Raw genomic sequence first — 27,763 nt, forward strand, 5'->3', positions numbered from 1 at the left:
TTCCAATGTCATTCACTTTATTTTTTAATTCATAATAGAGAAGCTTATTATGCAATGCAAATTTTATACATACACTTAAACATATCCACTTATGTTTAGTAACTTAGATTGAGTGTCTTTAAAAGTGGAATAGGGACTTCCTTGGTGGCGCAGTGGTTGAGAATCTGCCTGTAAATGCAAGGGACACGGGTTCGATCCTAAGCCTGTGTGCCATAATTACTGAAGCCTATGCGCCTACAGCCTGATCTCTGCAACAAGAGAAGCCACTGCAGTGAGAAACCCACACACCACAACGAAGACCCAATGCGGACAAAAATAAATAAATAAATAAATTTATTAAAAAAAAAAAGTAGAAGAGACATTCAAGTGATGACTTAAAAGGTCATTGTGGAGGGATGCTCTTGACCCAAAACTGAGCACAAAAAGCAAGTTGTAGAACAAAATGTATAGTGTGATCCAAAACTATATATAAAGACCTGTGATACCAACTATCTGTACATCCTTGAACAAGTCATTTCAACCATCTGGGCTATACCTTTCTCAATTTTAAGATGACAAGATTGAATTTCATCATTTCTGACACTTTCTAGCTTTAAAAATCTCTGATTTCATCCAGGAGCAAAAGAGGATTCCTGTTTCCCCTAAACTATGTACCTGCTCTATACCCAAATAAATCCTGCTTCCGTTAATAAGAAAAAGAGAAGTGATCTGCTATGTCTATCAGATAGTGCCATATATGCTTTATTCATTTTTACCCCTCAGAGTGGTACAGTAAGGAATGTTAGTGTGATAGACATTGATGATGCTCACCAATGTTTGTGATTCTCCTCCTTCTAGCCTCAGAAAGGGATTGCAATTCCATGCCTCTTGAGATCAGGTCATATGACTTGTTTTGATCAATGAAATTTAAGTATGTGTGATATGTTACTTCCGGGCAGAGGGCATTTAATTACCATCCTAATTGCCACTGTTCTCTTTGGCTTCCTTGGCAATGTGTGGTAGCTGGTGTTGAAATGGAAGTGTAAACCTGAGCCATCCCATGAAAGACAGCTTCCTGAGGAGTCTTCCAGGAAGACTGGAAGCAGAAAATGAATGAGAAATAAACCTTTGATGTTTTATGCCACTGAGATTGTATTTTTACAGCATCTGAGCTTAATATACTGGCTACAGCTGGTCAAATGGGATTATCCCCATTTTTTTTTTTTTCTGATGTGACTAGCCACAAAAATGTAACTCACTCAGTTCTACCTTCTAGGCCACCCCTACTCCAACTTAGACCTTCTTACCTTTTTTTTCAGTTACTATAGTAAAAGCAATCTTATCTATTTAAGGAGAAAGTGCCAGCCAAATAGTGTGCTCCAAAGACATCAGATTCCATGAGCATTTATTAAACGCCGATTATGTTCCAAAGACATTATGCTTCCATATATGTTGTTACACTTTAACCTCACATGATATCCCTGGGGAGGGAGATACAGATATTACCATTTTACAGAAGAAGAATCTAATTCATAAAGTAGTTAAATGAATTCTTCAAGACAAACCAGCTAGCAAATGTAGAAATGAAACACAAATCCAGGTTGTTTGGCTCTCTTTTCAGTATGCTTTTCACAATGCTACGCTGCAGGCTTAGGAAGTCAATTCAATTAAAGGGAAGTAGGTCCAACTGATATACTACTTTAAAAGATGTGATGGGTGAAAGTAAATAATACTGAGTTTAGGCAAATATATTCAAAGCTGAAATGCATGTACTAGTGGTATATATTGGGTAGTATCTAATAGGGTGTTCAATAGTATTGAATTGGACCTCTGCTTCTGGGAAGATGGAGTAGATGTACCTAAAAAAAGTCTCTAATTTCAAATGCTAAAGAATTTACTCATTCCACAAATAGGTATTGAGTGCTTTATCAAGTGCCAGACATTGACCTTGACTCTAAGTATATAGTAGTGAACAAAACAGACAAAGGCCCTGCTCTCCTGGAGCATATTCTAATGGGAGAGGGGGTAGTCAGTTGGTGATACATACAATAGGGAAAAAATACAGCAGTAAACAATTAAACAAGTGAACATATGGTACTCCAGTTGGTGATGAGTACAATGGGGAAAATAAAGCAGGAGAGCGGGATTAGGAGATGGTGGAGGAGTGGGGTTATACCAAATGATCAAGGAGACCTCACTGATAAGGTGGTATTTGAGTAAAGACCATGATGAAGCATGATGTAGATATCTGTAAGAATGAACATTTCAGAAACAGTAAATAACATATAAACCTGTAGCAGAAGTATAACTGAAGAGTTCAAGGAAGCAAAGGAGAGCAGTAGATGAGGTTAGAGAGGCACTGAGGAGCAAGATCATGTAGTGCCTTGTAGAACATTACAAAGGCTTTAGCTATTACTTTAAATGCAAGAGGGAAGCGATTGCATGGCTTCAAGAAAAGAAGTGACAGATACAACACACTTCGGCTGTTATGGTGAGAATGGACTGTCGGGTGTCATGGGTGGGTGCAGGGAGAGCAGTCAGGAGGCTGCTGCAGTAATTCAAGTGAGAGGATGGTGGCATGGACCAAGATGCTAGTAGTAGAGTACTGAGAAGTGTTCAGATTGTTGGATTTATTTTGAAAGTAGAAGCAGGATTTCCTGAGGTTTCATACATTTGAGGAACCTCTGTCAAGGATCTGTGAAAACACATTTGCTCTGAGTCCTTGTAGAGCTGGGTGGGCTGTGACTGTGCCTTGGCCTTAGGGAAATCAGTGACGGTAGGGCCTATTAGGATTTTAGCTCTGGAGATCACAGGCCTTTTCTTTCCCTGGAAGCTCCTGAGCCCACGTTGCTGTCAAGGTGGGGCCAGGGGAAGAGGAAAGTTATGGCCTGAAGAGATGCTGCTGCCACTGCTGTTACACCGTGGGATGAGGGGTCATTTATCCTGAGGGCCTTGGCTCCATCTGACTTTGCAGTTCTTCCAGTCTCCCACTGAGCTTTGAAGGTCTCTCTGCACAGAAAAATACAGCTCTGTATCCACTGCAAAAAGGATCCCCATCACCAGGCAGAAAGTGATTTGATACCAAGGTGGAACGATGAATAGAATTGCCGGACCTAATAGGAGAGGCAGAGGGATGGGAAAAATGACAGCTGTTAAGACAGAAATTTGGAATAAACGTTCAGGTCCCCAGTGAGGAGCCTTTGTGAAGTCACCGAAGCCAAAGGCTTAGGCGAAGGCCCAGAGCAGACAGCTAGCCCCGGAAGGCTTCAGAGGATCTATCCTTCATCTCTCTGCCTTTCCAAAGAAAGCACTGGATCAGCATTTCCCAAAGGATGACCTCAGGCACATCTGTTCTGCAGGACATTAATAGAAGTTATAAAGGAAAAATATTTTGTGGTTACTTGGGTTTAGCAAATGCCTTATGAAACTTAGTTTAAAAGTTCCGTTTAAGACAGGACTTCTTGAAGCCTTTAATATGAATTATGAATATAAAAGGAGAGGAACAGAGTATATAGTGTGTTCTGCATTAATTTGATCACAGAACCCTTCGTTCTGAAAGGCCTCTCAAGGAGTTATGTGATTGGGGAACAGCCTTTGGGAAACATTGAACTAAGGAATCCACAGACCACATCAACAGATCTTCACTCACCACCTCCTCTGAGCCCAGGACTGGGTATTCACTAACCAACATTAGTCTGGCATAAATAGCTTGTGATGCTCTCTGAAAGGGTATGATATGGATTCCACAATGTACAATTCCTCAAGAACAGGCAGAAGCCTCTTTCTTTGTACGTAGAGAGAGAGTCTCGTGCCAACGTGGCCACTTTGAGCTAAGATTTGATCCTAGGCTGAGAGGTTCAGTAGGGAGACACAAGCAAGCATTAGACACCTAGAGGGACATATGATAAAGTGGTTTGAATAAGGTGGAAAAGAGGGAGAGCGGCAATGTCTGGTGGATGGATATGGAGGATGAAAAGGTGGCTTCTGTCCCCTAAGAGTTAAAACTCCAAATGAATGACACCCATTTCTATAATCCCTGAGAAATGGGCTGGAACAGAGCTGCAAATTCACACAGCAATTAGGTCAAGGTAGAACTTTCCCGTTGATGTCAAACAGGCATACTCGTGAGAACAAAGGTTCTGAAGTACAAAAAAAGATCAGGAATCCTCTCACTACCTATCTTTCCAAGGTATAAAGCTCCTTGAGCAGCATTGGTTCCCACCTTGGACAGTGATGGTCACAGGCTGTGATGAGACCAGTGCCCGCCCGATAAATCCCGTGCAGTGGTACTCGCCACTGTGACTGAGGTTTGCTTGTGGGATAGAGAAGTTGGAACGCAGATAGGAAAACGTCTTGGATTTTCCATTCTGGAAGAATACGACCTTATTCAGAGGGCTGTTTTTCCAGCTGTGGCACCTCAGCACGATGGGCTCCCCTTCCTGGAACACGAGGCTAGGGGTCTGGAGCAGCAGCCAGTCTGAAAGACACAAAGGGACCACAGGACTCAGGCGGTCTTGACTCAAATCCGAGACCCAGACCATCCTTACTGGTGGGCCGCTGTGTGTGGAGGGAAGAGCTTAAGTTTGGAATCAGACACCCCTGGTCTCTAATTCTGGCTCCATCACGTATGAGCTCTGTGATCTTGGGCGAATAATTTAAGTCTTCTGGGCCTCCGTTTCCTCGTATGTGAAAATAGTCACAATAATCCCATTAGCTATCTACAGTAGTTCCTGGCACATAGGAGGTGCTCAGGATATGCCTGTCTTCCCATTCCTGTCCTGCCCAACAGGCCTCTGCAGGAAGGATACAGGAGACCCAATAGTACACTCCCTTCCCTGAGGGAGGGAGGGAGGGAAGGATCCAGTCTGACATAGGAGACAACATGTGAGGGGGACACAACAGAGTCAAGTGTATTTGGGGAAAGTCACGGACATCTAACAAATATTAGCTTATTTGGTGCATGTTAGTAAATGTGGAATTTCACTTCAGCGGGGACTTTGTCTAAAGGCAGCAGTGACATGGGTGGGCCATTAGCCTGCTATGTACTCTTTTCCTCCGATTTTCATCCTTTTACTGAGGAAAGAGATATTTAATTTCTTTGTCGTATAGGGAATAGAGGCTAAGGTGGGTACTTATAATCTGACCTCAGCCCACTCACTCCTTTTTCCTAAAGCCATAGGACACAGTAGAGTTGGAATTGGAAAGAAAGGGTAGAAAACAATAGATACGTTGGAAGGGAGCCGGGACATGAGAAAGAAATGACAACAGCCACACATGTGCTAGTCAACCACGCTTAGCCCCTTCAGCAGATCGTAATGATGCCAAAAAAGTCTCTACACTGGCTGCTGAGCCTGCCACAAATGCAGGTGAAAATGTTCAATACTGAGGGAGGGAGTGACAATGAAGAGAAAACTCTGGGCCACGGCTACAGTGGGACAATCTAGAGGGAAGGTGGGGAGCACCCGATCTTGCGACTTGGGTCACACAAGCTAGAAAACCCCACCTCTCCCACTGGGGAGGCACCCTCTGCGTTCCACCCATTTCCTCCCATGCCATCCTGTGTATTCCTCCTCTTGAGGAACTCAGGCCCTGGCTAGACATTCCACTCCAGGATTAGGTGAGCAGTCCTGGTTCCCTAGACTGCCTCTTTTATAACGGTTGGATTGGGGTAGGTGGGAATGCTGAGAATTGTGAAGATTTTTTTAAATGAAGTAGAACCCAGAGAAAATGTCAAAGCTGCTTCCATGTAGCACCAGCAACCAATTCTTGCACTTCTCCTCCCTGTCTGGGTAATCCCCTCTACTGAAGGTGCACATCATATGAACAGCACTTTCTTCTCGGCAAAGTCTCTACTGGTACCAGGTTGTAACCTGGACAGTGGAAGTGTCAGCCTTAGGCTGCTTTGTGCAAGAGGGCCACCTTAGGTCTCCTCGAGGACAATTTCTTGGTGCCGATCTTGAGGGCAGGGCCCAGCTTCATGTTCACGGCACTCACAAGGTGTTCTTTAAGTCAAAAAAGGGCCCTTCCATCCATCTCCTGGGAACAAAACTCCTCTGCAATCTCCTGGAAGCCTAGTAGAGAAGCAATAAACTCATATACCTCCTCTGCACTCCAGTGGCTAAGATTACTGGACAGGAACACAAGGTTGATGCCATGAATCCTGGTGTAGGCACAGCTGTATGGAGGTTCCCTGGGTCACATTCCCCATGTCCAGCTCTCACCGATAAAGGCCCAGGGACATTGGAGAGAGTCCTTTACCATGACTGGAATTCTCTGAACCCCAGCTAGAGTCCTCTTGACCCCTGTAGCACTTGCCCTGGATCTTAGCATGGGTGATGGCAGAGGAGCTGCAGCTGGGTCCGCACTGGTGAACACAAGCATAGTGGGCTTCCTGAAACTCTTTCATGTTTCTCCTCTTCAACCAGAACTGGCAGCTACAGTTCACACTCTACCTTTTAGTACAAGTCATGGAGCAGAAACTCGTGGAGTCACAGAACTGTTCTCCAGGACTGTACTTCCCACAGTGTTGGAACTTCAGGAGATTTGTCTTCTTGACTACTCAGCAGATGGGCTGTCCCCTCCCCAGGGGCCACCTGACTGATTCTCATTCAGCCCTGTCAGGAGGCCAGTCTGTAGTGGCTTTTCAGTAATGGAGAACACCACACCGGGACAGGTTCTGCTCCGTCCTGGATACCAAAGCCCTCAATCACGTGGGTGAGCATCTGGGGCTTCACAATGGCTTGCGGAGGTTTGTTTGAGTCACCATTTATCTGGACCCCATGGCTAGTGTAGGAGGAGGTGCTGATGGGCAGGGGCCACGGCTGCTAATTCACTGCTTGGTGAATTAGCATTCCCACTGGTCACTAGTTCAGCTTCTTCTCCAAGCCTGCTCTCCTCCTCCGTGGCCTTGGGGCTCTCTGCTACTGGAGAAGCCCTGGCAGGAGCACGGAACCCAATGTGGACACATCATCGCCCTCCTCTTTGCATTTGGCAGCCAACGCCTGGGTTTGCCCGGCAGGTGCACGGACTGCATGCAGAAGACAACAGGGACCTGGACTGTGGTGGCTCAGGGGCAGTGAGACTTGTGGCTGCTGCTGGACCAGCTGGAGAGGTGTAGCTGTGGGGAGGGGTACCGGGGCTGACGGTGCTGGAGCTGTTGCCAGTGGTAGATAACAATCTGCTGCCTCATCACCACCTGTTTCTCCAAGAGCTGGATCTGTTGCTGTTGCTAAATCAGTGAATGGGGCTGGATCTGTGTGTGGTGACTGAGCTAATGAGGGTCTGGCTGGGAGCAGGTGCAGCTGTCCCGTCTTGCTGACCACTCCCACCTGCTTCTGTCTTCTTGGCCACTGCACTAGCTGCCCTGGATCAGTCACTGTTTGGGATGCAGGCAAGGGCTCCACCACTGCTGTGCCTTTCCTGGGATAGCTCCAAGCACCACCTATTCCTGAGGAGGGCTACTGACCCAAAGGCCCAGGTGGGTGGCCACTTCCGCCTGGACCCATGTACCTTAGAATGCTATTCCCACTGCCCCCACCAGCTGCACTAAGGCTAAAGAACTGGCCTGAGGCCCTAGAGGGAGCCTGAGCCACAGCTAGGGCCTGGCTAGAGGCCTAGGGGAGGCTAGAGAAACAGGGGAATAGCGTTCTGGGTGGAGCTTCGGGCTGAGCCTGTTGTCCCTCAGTGCCAAGTTCTTTACCTGAACTGCATCTACGTGGACTCCAGCAGCCTGAGCAGACAGCCCCTCCTGCTGGATGACTGCCACTGCCCTAATAGGCATCAGGATGCGTTGAGAAGCTAGAGGCACATGCTGGGCCAAGGTCTGGTTTACCTGGAATAGGTTTCCCAGCTGTGGTCTTAGATGCATCTGGGCCCGGGACAGGTTGAGGGGGAGGAGGTGGCGTTCCCCAGTAGCACAGATTGGGTCACAGTGGTAACACTGGGAGAGCTCACTCGGGATTGGCTGGTGAGCTGGGAGGCTGATGCAGTGGCCAGATTGACTGAGGCCGGGGTGGCGCTCAGCTGCTGCGTTGTGCTGGTGTCTGGGGGAGCTGGCCTGCTGACTAGCAGCAGTTGCGGCCACTAGATGGCAGCCAGGCTGTGCAGCTGGGCCTGCTGAGCTGCTGCTGGACACGAACTGGTGGAGATACTGAGGCCCACGGAGCTGCCCCGCAGTGCCTGCTCTGCCTGCTGTTCAGACCGTGGCCCTGAGCTGTCTGGGAACGAGCGCCACCACCTGAGTGGGGACTCCCATCGGTGCAGTCGGCGTTCTGTTGACTCTAGTCTCCATGACAGTGGCTCAGGGCCCCCATGGCTGGTGCTCTGGCTCCAGGCCTTCACATCTAGCTCTTCACCTAGGTCCTTCAGGGCGGTGTCCACCTCATGGGCCAGGGCTCCTTGTCAACGCACCTGCTCAGTCTCGGGGGAGGGATCCCTCACCTCCACCCCTTCCTAGAGAGGCAGGAGCACTGAGGTTGAGGCCCTGCCAGGCCTCTGGGGCTTCCCTCCAGGACTGTCTTTTCCTGCTGAGCACAGAGGGTAGAGATTGCAGGCCTGGAGCTGCAGGCCCACCGGGCCTAGATACCTTTGAGGAGAATTTGAGAATTGGGTGAGGGAAGGGGACTAAGTGAAGAATAGCAATGACAATATTCATCATAATCACACTGCAGCTTTTCTCTGTGGAGAACGTATTTCTTGCCAGGAGCTTTGCAGGATCATTGATCGGTTCAGCAAACATTTATTAAGCCCTGTCCTGTGCCTGGGGCTGGACATAAAAGGTGGTTAAGACACAACTTTCACCTCAAGTTGCACAGAGGGCAGGGGGCCAGGGAAATGCTGATTCTCACCGGAACCTGATGGGGGAGGCAGTAGTATCTCCACTGAGCAGATGAGGAAACTGAAGCTCAAAGGTAAATGAAATCATCATGTTTACATGGCTAGCAATTTCCAGGGCTAGGATTCAGTTGTGGTCTGTCTGTGCATTCGACTCTGCCATAAAAATGGAAGGATTTCTGTGAATTAGGGATTTCCTTCTGCTTCTCTCATACCCAGCTGCCTGTCAGTGGCCTTGTCACCTTCTTGCTCAATCAGCCCCGAGACAAAAGAGCCCAACATATTCTGAGAAATCTCTTAGGAACTTCCACCTCACCATAAATACTAAGCAATGGGGTGCGTGAAAAGGGAAATGAGTGGACAAAAGCCCCTTCAAACAACTCACAGCCATGCTTCCCAGTAAGCAGGCAATTCCCCTTTCTGAAAAACCTCTGCCATATAAGCAGATTCCTTCTATCCTTGTTGTCCCAAACTCTCCCAGGCCTTCCTCCACTGACCGGAAATCACATCCAGATGCACAGGGTCGCTGAGGCTGGTCTGCTCTCTCTGACACCTGTAGTCTCCGCTGTCATTGCTGCTGGCCTTAAAGCTATAGCTGGGCTGGTTCTGGCTCTGGATGGAGCTCCCATTATGGAACCACAGGGTGAGGTTGCCTTCATACAAGTTGGTCCCCTGACACATCAGCGTCACGTCATCCTCCTTGAGCACATTGATCCACGCAGGCTGAATGTTCACCACAGCCTTCGGGAGACCTGCTGAGGGGCAGAGAGAGAAGGCAGCATGAGGAAAGGGACCCCAAGGGCCTAAGCAGACCCCAAATCGCAGATGATGGAAAACTGTGGCCACGCTGGAGACATCAAGAGAGGAACCCAACGCAGAACTGTTCTGCAACTAAAGGCAATTCCTGCAACTCATGCAGCCCACACAGGGGCCCCCAGGAACCCAGGTTCTCTCAGGGAGCTTGGCTCCTACTCAGGGGAGAGGACAAGAGGTAGGGGAATGGGAGAGGGGGCAAACACACATACACACACGCACACACATACATCGTTTGGGGAATCACTTTCCTCCCCTGTAAGCTGAGGCATTTGGACACTAGTGGATAAACTCTCTCCACAGCTGGAAGAAGACAAATGGGGACATCTGATGGAAGTGCCAGGCTGAGAGTCAGACATCACGTTTCTGTTCTAACTTCTTCCATTCTGTTTTTTTTTAAGATGTATTTATTTCTAAATAAAAAGAAATAAATACATTAAAAAAAAAAAGGAATGGAAGAAGTCAGAACAACAAAAAAGTTGTATTTATTTGTTTATTTTTTGGCTGTGTCGGGTCTTAGTTGCGGCATGAGGGATCTTCATTGCGGTGTCCAGGGAACAGGCCCTGAAGCCTTCAGATACATGAAAAGTAAAAGATTTATCAATGCAGACATAAAGTGAGGAAAATACAATAGCAGCAGAGCAAATTAACTAACGTGTCAGATATGTTATGGGGATAACATAAGCAGATCATGTGATTTTGTATGCAACTGAAACTAAAATGGCCTGGGCTTGTGATTTAGTTTGGAAAGAGGAAGGCGACTGTGACAGAGGACAGTTATATTCTGTGACAGAATCTGTGAGGCCTCACCATAACAGAAGCATAAGGGCTGAGGCACCTGTGCCCCATGGCTATCCATCCCTGGCTTCCCTGGGAGGAAGGAAAGGGGAGGACACAGCAGGGGGTGGGGCAGGGCATCTTGTGGGAACAATTACTCTTTCCTGGCTCTACCTCGGTCCTGGGTTGCTGGTGCACCCAGAGCACCTCCAGACAGGGTGCAGGGAGCAGAGACAGAGGGTAGCTGGGGGAGGGAGAGGATGTGGTGAGCAGTTACCAGGTTTCCCAACAACAGGAGCTGTAAAAGAGAAAGCAAAGATCAGGCTGGCGTTTAGATATGATGATTCATCATTATAAATAATCACCTCCTTGCAAATCCCCTTAACTCTCTTGACGGTCTCTGTCTGCATTATGTTCACCTGGGTTTCCATGTCTTTACTTGTTCAGCTGTGTGTTAACGAAATTACCACACAGGGGCCAGATCGGTATCTCTATAAATTTACTGTCTCCATATTCAGAAAGACTAAATTGCCATTCTGACACTTTAGTAAATTTGCTCTGCTGCGCTTGGTCTTTTCTTCACTTCTGTCTGCAGTGCAAGGAGGCATGCATGATTCCTCTGGTCCCACAACTGATTCTAGAATTGCCTGGCTTATATATTCTCTGATCCCCTTTCCCTGGATAACCCAGATCCTCCTGTGCTTTTTCCCAGGGGAATCTCCTTTCACATAAAGAGAATACGCTTCTGCTGCCTGAAGTGGTTTCAGGGGCACAGAGAACAGCCACTGCCCCCAACCATGTGTTTTATTGCTTCCCCCCACCTCCTATTGGCCTAAGACAGCATTAGCCCTCCCACCTAAGATATGGTCCCAGTGAAACACACATTTCTAAGGAAGGTAAGCACCTTGGCCACTCATTAGTCCTTCAAGTCTAGGTCACTGGACTTTCCTCACAGCTGGCTCCACTCTGGGGGGTGGCAGAGCACCAGGGACCTCGGTGCCCAGTGAAATTGGGCAAAAGACTTTAAAAAAATGAATTCTTCTGGGCTTCCCTGGTGGCGTAGCGGATAAGGATCCACCTGCCAATGCAGGGGACACGGGTTCGAGCCCTGGTCCGGGAAGATCCCACATGTCGCGGAGCAACTAAGCCCGTGCGCCACAACTACTGAGCCCGCGCGCCTAGAGCCCATGCTCTGCAACAAGAGAAGCCACCGCAATGAGAAGCCTATGTACCACAACGAAGAGTAGCCCCCACTCTCCACAACTAGAGAAAGCCCGCGTGCAGCAAGAAAGATCCAACTCAGCCAAAAAAAAAAAAAAAAAAACCTCTGCCAATTTCATAATTTGCCAAGACCAGCAAGGTTGTCAGAATCTGATTTTCATCAGCCTGCCTTCACCCTCCTGACTTTCCTGACGTGCTTCCCGTGCCAGCCCTCATCCTTGCCCAAAGCTCAGCCCCAACCGAGGTGACAGCAGCTGAGTTAGAAAAGCATGCCTGCTTCTGTCCCTGCTCCACTGTCCCTCCTGGGGACCCTGTCTCACCCAGGAATAGCAGAGCCGTCCACAGTAGCATGTGGCCCAAAGGATGGCAGGATGTGCAGTCAGCTCGGTCACTCCTGGCAGCAGGGAGGGCTAGGAATGAGGGGATCCCCATCACCTCCTGGAGAGAGCAGGTTGGCTCTGACAGCCCAGCACGGCAGACACAGACTTCTCTCGAGGCTTGACAGATTCCACCCCAGAGAACAGACAAATTCTGGAGTCCAAAAGAGGAAGTGAAAAGAAGTGTTGTTTTTGTCATTGGCCCCTTTGCTGGGGCCTCTCTCCCAAAAGCTCTCTCAGGAAGCAAGCTGTAATATTCAAGGGAATGACATTGTGAAACCTGTTCTTACACTTTGTGGTCTTCAGAAACCTCAACAGCCCCACTCCTTTGGCCAAGGCTTTTCTATTGGCCCCGTTCTACCCCACCTCCCACCCCCAACCTACCTCCAGCCCTTATCTGATTTTTAGGTGAAAAAATTTCTTTAACCACTAAAAAGACTTCAGTGAGCTGACATCAACACTTTAAAGGTTAATTTATATAATGGGACCCACACATTGCAGCCACCCCAGTGGACCAGACCACGTCACAAATCCAAACCTAAGTCAACCTGCACTTAACAGGAAAAACCTGTCCAGGGATGTAACATACACCAATCACAGTCCTCCAACTCAGCTCTACCTAGCTTACTTTACTCTAGAAATCAGGACCTGTTAGTCTTATAAGGAAATTCCCAACCTCCTAGCCAGTCATGCCCTGTCTCCACATTGCCTCTTCTAAAGCTCTATAAAACTTGGTCTTGCCCAAATCCCTTGGGAAGAGTTCTCCACTGCTTATGAGGAACTGTGCTACCTCAATCCATGGCTTGTTTTCCCTTGAATAAAGGATATCAATCTTGTAACTAAATTGTTTTAGTTTTGTCATTGGACAGGTCAGGCATATCTTATTTTATTGTGCTAACTTAACTGCGCTTTGCAGATACTGCATTTTTCACAAATTGAAGGTTTGTGGCAACCCTTGTTGAATAAGTCTATTGGTACCATTTTTCCCAACTGCTTTTGGCTCACTGTGTCTCTGTGTCACAAAGTGACACATTGGTAATTCTCATAATATTTTGAACTTTTTCATTATTATTATATCTGTTATAGTGATCTGTGATCAGTGATCTTTGATGTTACTATTTAAATTGTTTTGGTATTTTCAGCAATAAGATCATCGTAAATTAAGGTGTGTATATTGTTTTATAGACATGGTGCTGTTGCACCCTTCATAGACTGTGGTATAGTGTAAACATAGCTTTTCATACGTGCTGGGAAACCGAAAAATTTGTGTGACTCGTTTTATTGCAATATTGGCTTTATTGCAGTGGTCTGGAAGCAAACCTGCAATCTCTCCAAGGTATAGCCTGTATTGCCAATGAGGTGTGATGTGAAAACAGCCACTGAAGATTCCCGGGTTGGCTCCTAGATGAAGGTAAAGGTTCCTACAGAGCCACTTTAGTTTGCTACCTCTCCAGCTGCTCTCCAGTATCTCTGGTAATTTCTCTTAGATCAAGCTCCACCTAGTTCCCATTTGGAGTTCAAGTTTGTTTGTTCTAATCCTTTTGGGTGGAAATTTGGGGTGTGAGAGACTTCAGATATTTCATGGTGAGATCTAGTAGGCCACAACATTTGAGTTTATGCCCAATCTCAGCTACAGTGTAAACACCTTCAGGAGGTACTGACAGATCTCAGGAACAGTGCTCAAGCTGTCAGAAACAGTAAGTCTGGTTGAACTAGGGAGAATTATTTAAGCGAGGGAAAATAATAGGTGCCCCTGAAGCAAAAGAAAGCATGATGGCAGCCATTAGGAAACTCACAAAGCTTGAGGTAAATCCACAGCATAAACTGCTGGGGGACTTGGGAAATTGAATTAAGACAATAAATTTGGACTATTTTGACCAAAAGCACATCAAAATCTATGTAAGCATATCAAACTATTGAAAGACATTACAGCATCTGCCACTATAAAGAGATATTCTCGTTAAAGGAATAAAGATCTACTACTGTGGGAATCTTGAAAACCAAAGCAGCAAAATTGGTGGCCACAGATCAAACACTTAAATGCTGTCAGAGGGCTCACCACCTCACTCTCTCAGACTCCTGGGGTAGGATAAGTTGGTCAAGGAATGGTTTAGATCAACAGTAGGTCACATGCCAACCTCATGAAAATTTCCATGTAACAAGGTACACTTTTTGTTTTTAATTAATTAATTAATTTGTTGGCTGCGTCGTGTCTTAGTTGTGGCACACAGGATCTTTCGTTGCAGTGACCAGGCTCTTCATTGCGGCACGCAGACTTCTTTGTAGCTGTGGTGAGGGGGCTCCGGAGTGCACGGGCTCAGTAGTTGGAGTACGTGTGCTTAGTTGCCCCACGGCACGTGGGCTCTTAGTTCCCCGAACAGGGATCGAACCCAAGTCCTCTGCATTGGAAGGCAGATTCTTTATCACCGGACCAACAGGGAAGTCCCCAAGGTACACTCTTAAACACCACATTCCCTGGGACTTCCCTGGTGGTGCAATGGTTAAGAATCTGCCTGCCAATGCAGGGGACATGGGTTCGAGCCCTGGTCGGGAAAGATCCCACAGGCTGTGGAGCAACTAAGCCCTCAAGCCACAACTACTGAAGGCCATGCGCCTAGAGCCTGTGCTCCGCAACAAGAGAAGCCACCACAATGAGAAGCCCATGCACCACAATGAAGAGGAGCCCCCGCTCGCTGCAGCTAGAGAAAGCACACATGCTGCAACGAAGACCCAACACAGCCAAAAAAAATAAACAAAAAAACAAACGAAAGAAAACACCACATAATCCCCAACCTGGTGGCACATCCCTATTAAGCATTAATTTGGCTCTAAGAGATCCAAGGCTTAGCTACAGAAGTGGGACACTCAAATATCAAAGAATTAAGCTTGCCACCTTCTGGCACACCTGCCTATTTTATGTCTGATAAATGCGGTCCAAGAAGCTATAGATATCTACAAAAATGGCAACATCTTACTAAGACAACCTAGAATGACAACGGCCATTATAGGGAATCTTCCAGTTAGACAAGATGGCTCATTTAAGAGTGCACTTGAAAGTAAGAGCCCTCAAATCAAACAAACAGAATGGGATACCTATTTTAATTGGTATGCCTCCAAAAGGCTTCAAGAGTCCCAGAGAGCTTCATTGAAAGATTCATTGCAAAAGGGGAATGAAAAAGTAAAGACACAAGAGGTACCTAAAACAAAAGACTACAAGCCTGATGTGACTCCTACTACTCCCCTCTGTCCTCCTTTACCTGAGTACCCACACTCTGCTAATCCTCTATCTGAATTGCCTTTCCACTCTGAAGAGACTATAGAACTGTAAACAAAAGTCTGCCAAGTTAGTGGCCTTACAGATATCCCGTATCTACCCTCAAAGGAAGGTCACCAAATGGCCCCTCTCAGGGTTGGTGAGACTCTGAGGGCGTCTCTGGTAAACTGCTACCAATTATTCCCTTAAACAGCCAAGGGGACACTAAAACTAAGATTAATGGAAACCCTTGTTAAATTCTGAGAGATACCAGAGCTACACTCTAAATACCTCATGCTCCAGAGCCTCCAGAAGGGATCCTGGAAAAACTGGCAGAAGCTGGTGAAGGATGAGAATTCTTACCACAGTCAGGTCTCCCAGATCTCTGTAGTGCCTGGTCAAGAGAGGAAAATTAAATTTCATATTGTCCTTTCTTTTCCAAATTCAGGCTTTTTTGATTTTGGTTTTGAGGTACCTATTGGTTGTCAATTCTTCTCTCCCAGGGACAGCTATTTTCTTCTGTTTGTCTCATTTTGTGTTGAGAACTTGACTTGGCAACCATCAGGTTGGGGCCCCCAAAATATGGCCAGGCAGAAATATGGGTTTGTAGTGTAAGCCCTGACAGTTTTCTTCTTTTTTGCAATACAAGTGGCTGACTTAAGCTTTGATTGCCAAGGCATCCATTTCAAGGGGTAGCCCTTTCAAAGAAGGCTATCTCAGCTAAACACAGTACCAACCACACAAGTAGATAAAGAGCCAGGCCACTTCCACTTGCTGAGGCTCCTTTGTTTTAGAGATTTTGGTAGATTTAAATCACTGACCAATTGGTCTACATGGTTTTTGGTTTTTTCCATCCTGTCCTTTAAATTCCTGCTCTTATGTTTTAAATTCACCAATAAAGAGTGAGCCCCCAAAACCCTAGGACCCACCCTCAGCCCCAATAAAAGCAGAACCCCAGGCCCACGTGCACTCTGTCTCCCCATGACCTTGCTGTGTGGCCCCAGGTGTGCTGTGTAATTTCCAGGTGTTATAAGTAATGAGCCTCTGTTTTTTTCAAAGTTTCCTGATGGTTATTGCTGAAGGGCATCTTGCAATCATTATAAGAACCCCAAGAGCTGGTCCAACCACAACACTGGTTGTTGATAGGCTGAGACTAGCACAAAACAAGGGTGCATCCCATTTATAGCTGTGGTCCTACTGACGGTTGCCAGCTCTCAGGAGAATTATCTAAGTCTTTGTTTTGGCGACTTTTTGTGAGTGGCTCTGGATCTTGGGAGAGCTATTATGTTTACATCCTATTTTTTAAGGCCTTCTCCCCTAAGCTAAATAACACTATGTACCCAGGGGGAAGAAAAACGTTCCAAAGAGAAACAGCTATATATATAGAACATAGGATACTTTTTTTTTAAAGTTGAGCAACTCCATCTTCTTTTATATATTTTTATTTATTTTTATTGAAGTATAGTTGATTTACTGACATTTTCTTTTAAGTTCTATTTAGTTGAAGATTTTCTCCTGATATAAAGAAGCAAATTGAAGATAATGCAGTTGGAGGGGTGTGTTGACTGACTTAAAAAAAACTGCACAATATGAGAGCTGCGAGTTAAGTTTTATGGGGGGCAGAATGAGGACTGCAGACTGGGAGACAGCGTTTCAGATAGCTCTGAGAAACTGCTCTGAGGAGGCGAGAGGAGGAGCCAGGATATATAGGAGTTCTGCAACAGAGAGCAGGTAGTCGGAACGTCAAAAGATTATTGTTAATTAAAGAAAACCAGATATCTCAAGTTAAGGAAGTTAGTGCTTTTCTACGTATGGGAAGATGCAAGAGTCTGGGCTCACTGAAATCATTCCTTTGATATGCACCTCAGCTATCTGGGGCCAGTATCCTGTGTTTTCACATCCTGAGTTTTCTCGGGGCTCACCATAGGGAGTGGCTGCAGTCTGATGGCTGCTAGATGGCAGGTATTCTTTTCAGCCCTGAGTTTCCCCAGGGCTCATCGGCTCATTGGCTCACATTGGAGGGCTGCAATCATTGATGACTGTGACATCCTTTGTTTACTGATATGGCAGGAAATATTCCATTTATCTGGTGGGTCAGCCCTTTGAGGTATTCAGGTTGCAGTGCATTTCTTTGAGGAATTAAAAACAACTGTTCTTATAAGAACTGTATGTAGCTCAAGAAACAATTTAAAGCCCGCTCACGCTGTTTACCAATTCCAAAACCTTCCCATTCATCTCAAAAGCTTGTAAGTATTATAGAATTCTGGATTTAGAAAATAAAATTCCTTGTTGGAGGAACTTGCTTTCTTTCCTTGGTCTTTGAGATGTAAATGTATTACCCAGTCTTCTCTAGGAACTCTTATCTAGCCCATAGCTTTGAAATGCAAATGTCAGTGAGGTAATTCTTATCAGAAAAAGGAAAAGCTATTTGGAAACTAGGTAGATGAAAAATCTTCAGAGTCATCACAAATATTAGTAAAAAGTTATGCCATCTGAGCAGGTAACCTTAACTTATTCCATCTGTCAGAAACACTATTTGGATCCAATTGTTCTTTTTTATAAACTAAAAAGGTGAGTTTTTATAAACTAAAAGTGAGTTTTGCATTATCATAACCCAGCAGGACCCAATGGAGCCTTTCCCGGGACAGGCCCTACCCCCATATCCTCTGCTTTAGCTCCTCTCTGAAGTACCTAGATAACAGTATTTGATGCACATTTCCTAAGTTGTTAGGGGAACCACTGACCAAAACTGCCTGCCCTGGCCAGGCCTGATAGTAACCACTCGCATGAGTTATCTTACAACAGGAGGGCCTGGTAAGGAACTCGGAACTAACAAGCTACCACCAACTGGAAGAATTCAGGAAAGGTCAAAAGGAGAGAGGAGACACCGGTCCACATGTCCTACCAACCTCCCAGAATCTTTCTTGCTGGAGTCCATCTTGGCTGAGCTATGCACGTGTCACCAGGAAGGACCCTGGTTCAGAATGATTGGCCAGAGACAACCCAGAAACTAATCCCATCACCATAAAACCCGAGACTGTGAGCCACATGGCATAGCAGTCCTCCTGGGTTCCCTTACACTGCTGCTCTCTGCCCTGGCGCTCCTTTCCAATAGTCTCCTGCATTGTCAGCATGTGTGTCTCCTCAGACAATTCATTTCCAAGTGTTAAATAAGAGCCCACTCTCGGGCCCTGGAAGGGATCCCCCTTCCTGCAACAGTTTGATTAAAACAGGCACATCTTTAGAGGTATCAGCATTAAATATAATACTTTTGTAACTGAGCAGGACCCTATGGGGCCTTCTTGGGACAGACCCCTCCCCCATATCCTCTGCTTTTAGCTCCTTCCTGAAGTGCCTAGATAATAGTATCTGATGCACATTTCCTGAGTTGTTTTACAGGTGCCAAAACCACCCCCAAATGGAAGAAATTAGCTACTTGATGATCATGAGCAGTAGCTTCCAGACCTACTGGCATCTAAAGATTGATAATGTTAACCCCTGTGACACTGTCCTGTTACCTCACCATCGCCAATTAGAGAATTGTGCACAAGCTGATCACATACCCTGCGACTCTACTCCCTCACCTTGCCTTTAAAAATGCTTTGCTGAAACCAATTGAGGACTGTGGGCTTTTTGAGCACTAGCTATCCTGAACTTCTTGCTTGCCGCCCTGCAATAAACGCTGCACTTTGCCACAACCCGGTGTCAGTAGTAGATATGAGGCAGGAGATAGATGGGCTCCAGGCTAGACATTTACAACTGGCCTCCTGTTCACACGTCCTGGGGTGAGAAGAAGATGGGCTCCAGGCCAGACATTCATTACCAGCCTCCTGTTTATATTTCCTGAAGCAAGAGACAGACGAGCTCCAGGACTACATATTTATGGCTCCTGTCTATATTTAGAGATCTGCACCTTGATATAAAAACCAGCAACAGAAACAGGGTAAATAACTGGACATTGGACATCTTTATGGCAGGGACAGAGTGGGACTAAACCCTGTTAAAAGATCAAGAGGTCATACATTTCCTATCCTGGGGGCAAGGGAAACATTGCACATGCGCAGAAAGGCTTCTTGGGGGTCAAAAAGGAGGGGGCACCACCCCATAATATGTGATGCTAAGGCTGTTCCACAGGACTCTGGGCTGAAATCCATCTTGGAAAAAAGTTGCACACGCATGTTGGGGAGGGTCCTAGGGCAGGGCAGGTGTGGAAAAAGAAACCAGATAATTGGCCAGAGGTAAACAAAGACCCGGAAGAACTGCCCTATATAAACGACCTAACTGCCTCTTTACTGCACTCTTTCTCATTAAGGAGGATGCCCACATCCTTTCTCTCCAGGTGTGCATCTCTGCCTTGCTTCTATCATAACTAAACAAACTGTTTCTCTGTGTGCTCTCCCACTTGTTGTTGTGCTATGTCTCTAATAATAAACTTTGTACCTGTTTTTACAGTTTTGCCTCCGTGAGAAATGCATTTTTCACTGGGCGCAAGAGACAGGGGGTGTGGTGGCTAGGATTCCTGGTTTTCATCCAGCCTACCCAGGTTCAATTCCTGGGCAGGGAATTAAGCTCTCACTTCACACCACCACTCACTGCTGCCTCTCCAAGATCAGACTGGCATTACTGCACCTGAGCTAGCAGACCCACGTTTGGTTCAGTAACACTTTTATTCTACCTAGGTTTACTAAAAGTCAAATAAGCTCATGTTATCTCTGTTACAGAATGTGTCAGCAAAGAAGATAACTTAAGGTGATGGTTAGCAATTTAAACGAAATTGTTAAGAACAAATAAATAGATAAAAGATACAAGTTTATAAATGAAGTTTTCAACAATAATTATGTTTTATGATACATCTACTTAAAAATAGTTTCCAAAATCTTTTTGGTAACTTAAAACCTTAATGTTATACTAAGATAACTTAAATGATGGATATTCATTGAATATCTAGATCATTTCCAAATTAGATAAAATACTGAAACATTAATTACTGAACATAGGTTTATCTGCTTTTGGCTTCCTTTTACAGAGGAACTAAAGATATTTGGGTCACTTAGTAAACATGGTTTTTGCCACATTGAAAACTTTTACTATGAGGAGGAATATACTTCTAAAAATTTTGAAATGTTTTTTGTATATTTGCCAGTCCACAAAATGCTAGTGTAACAGACAGTCCACAATTGCTTACTTTTTAGTTTTCACTAGGAATTAAGGGATTCTAAGGGTAAGAATTATAATTAAAAACATGAAACTAAGACTACTAGAAATAATAAAGGAAACATCTTTATGCAAGATATGGAGATGTGTTTTTGTTAGGGAAAAAAGAGTAATTTTGTCCTAAAGTAAAATGATTGTTCCAGAGTGAGAAAGAGAAAAAATTAGGAAAAAATTTGAATGGATGTAAAAAAGTTGTAGAATGTTTGTGGGAAAGGATTCTTGGGAAAGTAATTTTAAGTGTGGTCAAGCTGGAAAGTGTGGCTAAGATAGGGATGGATTTATTTTAGGCTTTTTTAAATGTTAATATCACAAGTAAACTGGTACAAAATTAAAATTTGATTTTCTATCTGTTAAAAAAAAAGAACTTTTATGGCACTATTGGTCTGCTCTTGATAAGAAAGTGGGAAAGTTTTTTCTTTTTTAACACTTTGGGTAAACTACTTGGAAAACAAAGATTTTGAGTCTTACCAAAATAATTTCCTGTGTTTCATGTTGTCTTTATCAGATCTTTAATTACTTAAGAAAACCCAGTCTTCTCAATATTAAAAGATTTGCTCAGAACTATAACCTTCTTCATTGGCATTTAAAATCTTTTTTTTTGGCCGCACCGTGTGGCATCTGGGATCTTAGTTCCCCAACCAGGAATTGAATGTGCATGCACCCCCTGCAGTGGAAGCGTGCAGTCTTAACCACTGGACCACCAGGAAAGTCCCTGGCCTTTAAAATCTTTTACTGTCACTCTAGTTAAATAGATAATTATTATTTCACAATGATCTGTGACCCTATTTAGTCAAATGTTCAAACCTTTTGCCATCTTTACAATTCCAATTCCCAAAATCAAATTCATCTTTTATTTTTTTTAATTTTTATTTATTTTTGGCTGCTTTGGGTCTTCGTTACTACACGTGGGCTTTCTCTATTTGTGGCGAGCGGGAGCTACTCTTCGTTGTGGTACATAGGCTTCTCATTGTGGTGGCTTCTCTTGTTGCAGAGCACAGGCTCTAGGCACATGGGCTTCAGTAGTTGTGGCACATGGGCTTAGTTGCTCCGTGGCAGTGGGATCTTTCCGGACCAGGGCTCGAACCTGTGTCCCCTGCATTGGCAGGCGAAGTCTTAACCACTGCGCCACCAGAGAAGTTCCCCCAAGATCAACTTCTAAATGGAGTCTTTTTGACCTCAAAGTAACTTTGAGATTTCCCAGACATCCCCTGGAATTCTCAAGAGATTTGTCTCTCAGCTTGTAAAGGAGAGATGTTAAACTAATTACGTTTATTTGGTATGTTAGATTATATGAGAAATTGTCAAATAACAAGTGATGATAAATCTTCTTAAGGTATATGTGTATGGATATATGTTACTACTATAGGTATTCCAGAAATTGTTTTATGGTGTTAGAAATTTGTCAATACTCTTATTTGTCCAATTATCCTAAATTATTGTATGCCACAGAATTAACTATATTTCCTTATCAAATGAATTCTCATCAGATTTTTATCCATGGGCATTTTTAAGTCTTTTGTCATTAACAGACAGTTATTGTTTTACTTTGATGCTTTTGCAAAATGAGACTCATGGAAAGGCCCTACCAAGAATTCTTGACCACTGACACTGCTGCCAAATTACCACGTGTCAAACCTTGCATGTACATTTCACAGCTGAAAAAGGCTCCACCTGACATCTGGTTCTGTACAAGTGCTGGAGACCTCACAATCAGGCTTACTAGAATGGGAAGCTGCCTGATGTCGTGTAGACTGCTTACACCCGAGACATTGGAACAAACAAGAATCCTGGTCCGTTCCACTCTCAACATGAAACACCTCCATTTTGTACCTGCTTCACCATTCTTTCTATTTTCACTTGTAAAGATAATGTTATCATCTGTATTTCTGGGGCTCTTGCAAAGGGGGAGACCTATCTGATTATTAAGTTTCCCACTGAAGACCCCAATTGGTCTGTGATGCTGGTGATCCTGTAGTTGTGCCTGTTACAAACTTCTCCCTGATTTCTAATGCCTCAGTTTCTCTGGACCAAATGAAGCACCCTCTCTAACCTGTTAGACTCCTAACCCTGACCCTGCAAGTCAATTTCTCTGGTCCAGTTAACAACTAATACAAAGAGAAATCAGAACAATACTCTCTGTGCAGTCTACAGACCCTTAACTCTTAAATCATAAATCATCTGACCTCCAGGGCTTGGCTGATCGCTCTGCATTCCTATTCCAATATTCTCCATCGTGGGAATACCTCTTTTGGTGGTGCCACCCGTGCTTCTCCCAGGTTTATCTATATCTGTGGATGATAGTACCCCATCGTGCATGGGAAGCTCAATGTTCAAATAATTGGGAAGTGGTGAGAAGCTGCAGTCTAACTCTACGTCTCCGACTGCCCACAATCAAACCAAGGCTTCATTATGGGCTCCACCTATCTACCTACATTACAGATCAAATGGGAATTACCAGGAGGCATTCATGACTCAAAATTTTCTTCCTTTGGCAGATCCCTATTTCCCAGACTAGGAGTCAGTGTGATCACAGAATCCACTGCTAAAACAGTAGCTGCCCAACCAAAATTCCTAGATTCTCTGACCAAAGTTGTTCTTGTAATAGGAAAGCCCTTGATTGTCTTTTAGCTAAGCAAGGAGTGTCTGTGCCATAGCCAACCCCACTTGCTGCACTTGGATTAACACTTCTGGGGAGGCTGGAACTCAGTTACCTAAGATAACTAAAAAAGCCACTTTGCTTATGAAAATGTCTCCTTCAATGTGGTCTTTCTTTGATCTATTTGATCTATGTTGTTTTGGGTCATGGGGACTGTGGTTTTTGAGTGCCCTCCAAATGTTGGTAATTATTCTGCTTATAGTCGTTTTAATAGTCTCCCTGGTGGTCTACATTCTCTCAAAAACTTTAAATGCATGTGTCAGCTGCGGGAGACCAGACAAATGATCTCCGACACAAATGTCCTCCCTTCATCTAGAATGCCAAAAATGGGATTAAGGAAACAGCTAACTACTCGACGGAGACCTCAATATCCTAACCTATGGGTTCAGTCAGAGAGCCAACCTGATTCCAATATCAAACAGAAGCGGTAGCTCAGAGTCATGCCAATATTTTAAGTTTGATCAATACTCTTAGTACAACTGAAAGTGTGATCAAAGTGGGGTGGAATTAATAAAGTTAATTTATGTATCAGGACCCTTAATATGGAGGCTGTCCCAGTGGCCCAGCCCACACCTCACATCTAAACCTAAGGCAGCCTGCACTTACAGAAAACACCTGTCAAGGTAACCTAACATACGCCAATCACAATCCTCCAACTCAGTTTTAGCCAGCTTACCTTACCCTAGGAATAGGATACACTGGGTTGTCCAGTTTCAATTTGGGGGGAAAAGTTTTTATAAGCAAAATTTGGGGTGAAGGCTGCATGCTGTGTGACTTTCTTCTGATTGGTGGATGGTGAGGCCATAGGGTAGTCTTCCGGGAATCTTGCGCTCAGCATGAAGTTACCGTCTTCCACCTGGATGGGGGACCTTAGTTTTTTTTTGTTTTTTGGCTGCCTTGGGTCTTTGTTGCTGTGTGTGGGCTTTCTCTACTGTGGCAAGCAGGGCCTACTCTTCATTGTGGTGCGCAGGCTTCTCATTGCGGCGGCTTCTCTTGTTGCGGGGCACCGGCTCTAGGCGTGCAGGCTTCAGTAGTTGTGGCTCGTGGGCTCTAGCGCACAGGCTCAGTAGTTGTGGTGCACGGGCTTAGTTGATGTAGCGGCATGTGGGATCTTCCCGGACCAGGGATTGAACCTAAGTGCCCTGCACTGGTAGGCGGATTCTTAACCACTGCGCCACCAGGGAAGTCCTGGGACCTTAGTTTTGAAACTAACCAGAACCTTGTGGGGCTCATGGGCAAAGAAGCCTTTCTGTGTCCTCTGTTCCTTGTTTGTAGGGAATAGACTCTAGCCTCCATGACCTTCCCTGAGTTCCAAAGAGCAGATTCAAACAGTTGCTAATCAAGGAAGGGAGGGGATGCAGAGACAAGGGAGGAGCAGACAGGAAACAGTAGTGCAGCCTTGGGACAGGGTCCTGGTTCCGCCTCAAGGGATACACATAACAGTATCTTTGAGCTCTTCTACAGAACTAAAACCCCCAACAAATGGAAGATGAACTATTTGATGAAGCAAACCTCATTCCAGAGAGAAATTCATGGTTTGATAGTCTCAAGAACCAGAGAAGCTTATCCAGAGACCACCTGAGGCCAGATTAAAGGAGTGCAGGCCCTGCACACACCCTAATCTTATCAGCAACGCTGCCATTGAAACATTGCTATAAAACTCCTTACCAAATCCTCCTGGGTTGGGACACAGTTTTTGAGGGGCATGAGCCTGCTGTGTCCCCCTTTGCCCAGCAAAGCAATAAAGCTGTTCTTTTCTACTTTACCCAAAACCCTGTCTCCAAAATTTGACTCAGCACCCATGTACAAAGGCTGAGTTTTTGGCATCAGTTTCTGCAGAAGAACTCAAAGATATGTGTCATATTGCTATGTATACCCCTTGAGGAGGAACTAGGATTCTGTTTTTTTTTATCACTGAGCTACTGTTTCTTGACTGCTTTGCTTTATTTCTGCATTCCCTCACTTCCCTTATTAAAAACTGCTTGCATCTGCCCTTTGGAACTAGAGAAGTTCTAGAAGGCTGAAGCCTTTTCCCTACAAACAAAAAACAAGGGACATGGAAAAGCTTTTATACCCAGGAGGGCCCAGCAGGGTCGGTTTCAATTGCCTTTAGCCTAAAATAATTCTCACACAAAAGGGCACATTTTGGGGAGGCTCATTCTGAACCCCTGTACCTTCATTTGCACACACAAAAACTGTTAAAAGATACACTGAGGCATATTAAAATTTTTTAAAAGTTCATTTGAGCAAAAATCAATTCCAGTTGGGCCACACCAAACTGGAAGTGATTAGGAGTGGTCCACAAATAGGAACTTGGCGAAAGACTTTTTAGAGAAAAGATGGAAGCAAAGCAAGGAAATTATTTGATTGGCTATAGGTTAAGTATTTGCATTATTTTAGAAAAGCCTAGGTGGCTCTTTGTAATTGGTTGGGAAGGGAGCAGAATATGCCACCCCAAAATATGCCTCTCTGGCTTAAGGATTATCTTGAGCTGCTTATTTTTTAGAAACAGCAGATACTGGAAAAGCTCTGAAAACTAAGCAGAATTTTCTCTCGGAAAGGGAAATTTACATTTAGAAGGGAAATTCCCATTTATATGGGTATCTAGCTATATATACCAGGAAGAGAAGGATCACTCTAAATCACAAGAAATTCTTATCAATGGAGAAGGCACAGACTTAAATCTGCATAACAACCTGACCCTTTAATGTGCTTTTCCTGAGAACCTGCCATAACTGGCTCCTCCACTTCCAAAATCTTTCTTCTGTCTTTAGCAGAATATAGTGTTTAAGGTGATGCATCGTTTCAGGGAGCCACTCAGTGTTCCTGGGTATTTCCTGCGTATACAGGAGGTATATATGTTATCAAAATTCTGTTTGTTTTTCTCCTGTTAATCTGTCTTTTATTATGGGGCCGGGTGGGGGGGGGGGCGGGGGGCAGGTGTCTCAACCAAGACCCTAGAAGGGTAGAGGGAAAACTATTTTTCCTCCCATACAAAACCAAAACCTAAGTAGGAGTCTCTCCTTCCCATCACAGCTGAGAAAAGAGTAAAGAAAGAACAAACTACAAGGAGATGTTTCTAAAAGAAAAGTGAAATGAACAGGACCCTGGGGGGCCCTCCCAGGTGCACATCCTTTCTGTGTCCCTTTCTTGTTTGCAGAAAAAAGGCTTCAGCCTCCTAGACCTTCACTGAGTTCCAAAGAGCAGATTCAAACACTTACTAATCAGGGAAGTGAGGGAATGCAGAAACAAAGGAGGAGCAGTCAGGAAACTATAGTGCAGGAATCGGGCAAGGTCCTGGTTCCTCCTGAAGGAATATACATAACAGTATCTTTGAGTTTTGCAGGGACTAAGGCCCCCATCCAGGTGGAGGATGGTAACTTCAGACTGAGCCCAAGATTCCTGGAACACTGTCCTGTTGCTGAAACTGTGCAACTCAGATTGGGACTTGAACCTATGTTTTTTTCAATTGAGATCACACACTTGGTCTCAGGACTTAATAAAGCTCAGGTTCTTGATGTCTCATGGCAGAAAGAATTCAGTGAGAGACAAAGTGTTAGGTAAGAAGTGGATTTATTTAGAGAGAAACACACTCCACAGAGTGTGGGCCATCTCAGAAGGCCAGAGGCCCCAAATATGGTGTGGTTAGTTTTTATGGGCTTGGTTATTTCATAGGGTAATGAGTGGGAGGATTATTCCAACTATTTCAGGGCGGAAAGGGCAGGGATTTCCAGGAATTGGGCCACTGCCCACTTTTGGCTTTATTTATTTATTTATTTATTTATTTATTTATCCTGAAAATTGCTCCTTTGTTGGATATTGATTGTTTTATAGTTGTTAATTGAGGTACAATTCACATCACATAAAATTAACCATTTTAAAGTATACAATTCAGTGGCACTTAGTACATTCACAGTGTTGTGCCACCACCCCCTCTATCTAGTTACAGATCATTTCCATCAGTCCAAAGTAAAGCCGTGTACCATTAAGCAGTTTCTCCCCATTGTCTCTTCCCCCCAGCCCTGGCAACCACCAGTCTGTTCTCTGAATTGATCTAAGCTGGTCCACTTTTGGCTTTTTATGGTTAGCTCTGAACTGTCATGACCCTGGTGGGTGTGTCATTTATCTTATGCATTACAGTGAGCATATAATGAGGCTCAAGGTCTACTGGAAGTCGAATCTTCCGCCATCTTTGATCTAGTTAGTTCTAAGCAGTTTTGTCATGTCCTATGGCTATGTCGTTCTTTTAAATGTTGTGCCCTGCCCCCTTCCCTCCTGTTTCATTACCTCACCAGCAACCAATCAGAAGTAAGTCATACACCTTGCAGCCCTCACCCAAAATTTTGCCTATAAAAATTCTCCCCAAAAACCATCAGAGTTCCTCTTTTTTTTTTTTTTAGCATGAGCCATACATTCTCCTTGCTTGGCCCTGCAATAAACTTTCTCTGCTCCAAACTCGGATGTTTTAATTTGTTTGGCCTCACTGTTAGGCACATGAACTTGCGTTTGGTAGCAATTTTGGTGAGCCAGCCCAGGAGTCTGTGCCCATGGCAGGCTGACTCCAGCCAGAGGCAGCCCCTTGAGCCCCCAGCAGCTGCCGGAGCTCAGTTTGCTCTGGGGAACTCAAAGGCACTCTTCCTG

At 44.9% G+C, this 27,763-nt stretch overlaps 1 protein-coding gene and 1 pseudogene across 4 annotated transcripts; both read right to left on the bottom strand.

Moving 5' to 3' along the window:
* On the bottom strand, positions 1-14,175 carry FCGR2A (Fc gamma receptor IIa). Of its 3 annotated transcripts, none has more exons than XM_082406811.1 (5): positions 11,943-14,175; positions 10,679-10,699; positions 9,309-9,566; positions 4,202-4,456; positions 1-2,988 (listed from the first exon to the last, which is right to left on the bottom strand). In XM_082406811.1, exons 1-5 carry the CDS (start codon positions 12,196-12,198, stop codon positions 2,918-2,920), a joined length of 861 nt encoding a protein of 286 aa, XP_082262937.1. In that variant the 5' UTR covers positions 12,199-14,175; the 3' UTR covers positions 1-2,917. The 3 variants fall into 3 exon arrangements, with proteins under 3 accessions (XP_082262937.1, XP_082262935.1, XP_082262936.1); XM_082406809.1 differs by having other exon boundaries at positions 1-3,092; XM_082406810.1 differs by lacking the exon at positions 10,679-10,699 and having other exon boundaries at positions 1-3,092.
* LOC309606842 (polyhomeotic-like protein 1 pseudogene) lies at positions 5,547-9,202 on the bottom strand (annotated as a pseudogene). Its single transcript has 2 exons — positions 9,197-9,202; positions 5,547-8,128 (listed from the first exon to the last, which is right to left on the bottom strand). The product of its transcript is annotated as a polyhomeotic-like protein 1 pseudogene (transcript).
* Positions 14,176-27,763: the final 13,588 nt, after the last annotated feature.

This window comes from Balaenoptera borealis (genome assembly GCF_965194805.1).
Source record: "Balaenoptera borealis genome assembly, chromosome: 1".
Classification (NCBI taxonomy): domain Eukaryota; kingdom Metazoa; phylum Chordata; class Mammalia; order Artiodactyla; family Balaenopteridae; genus Balaenoptera; species Balaenoptera borealis.

Excerpts from the sequence above, each read along its gene's own strand:
- FCGR2A (XM_082406809.1), bottom strand. The coding sequence starts at position 12,198 with ATGACAAAAACAACACTTCTTTTCACTTCCTCTTTTGGACTCCAGAAT. Across the intron at positions 10,700-11,942 it reads GACGGCTCTGCTATTCCTGG|CTCCTGTTGTTGGGAAACCT; the intron begins GTGAGACAGGGT and ends TCTCTTTTACAG. Across the intron at positions 3,093-4,201 it reads TGTGACCATCACTGTCCAAG|GTCCGGCAATTCTATTCATC; the intron begins GTGGGAACCAAT and ends CTCTCCTATTAG.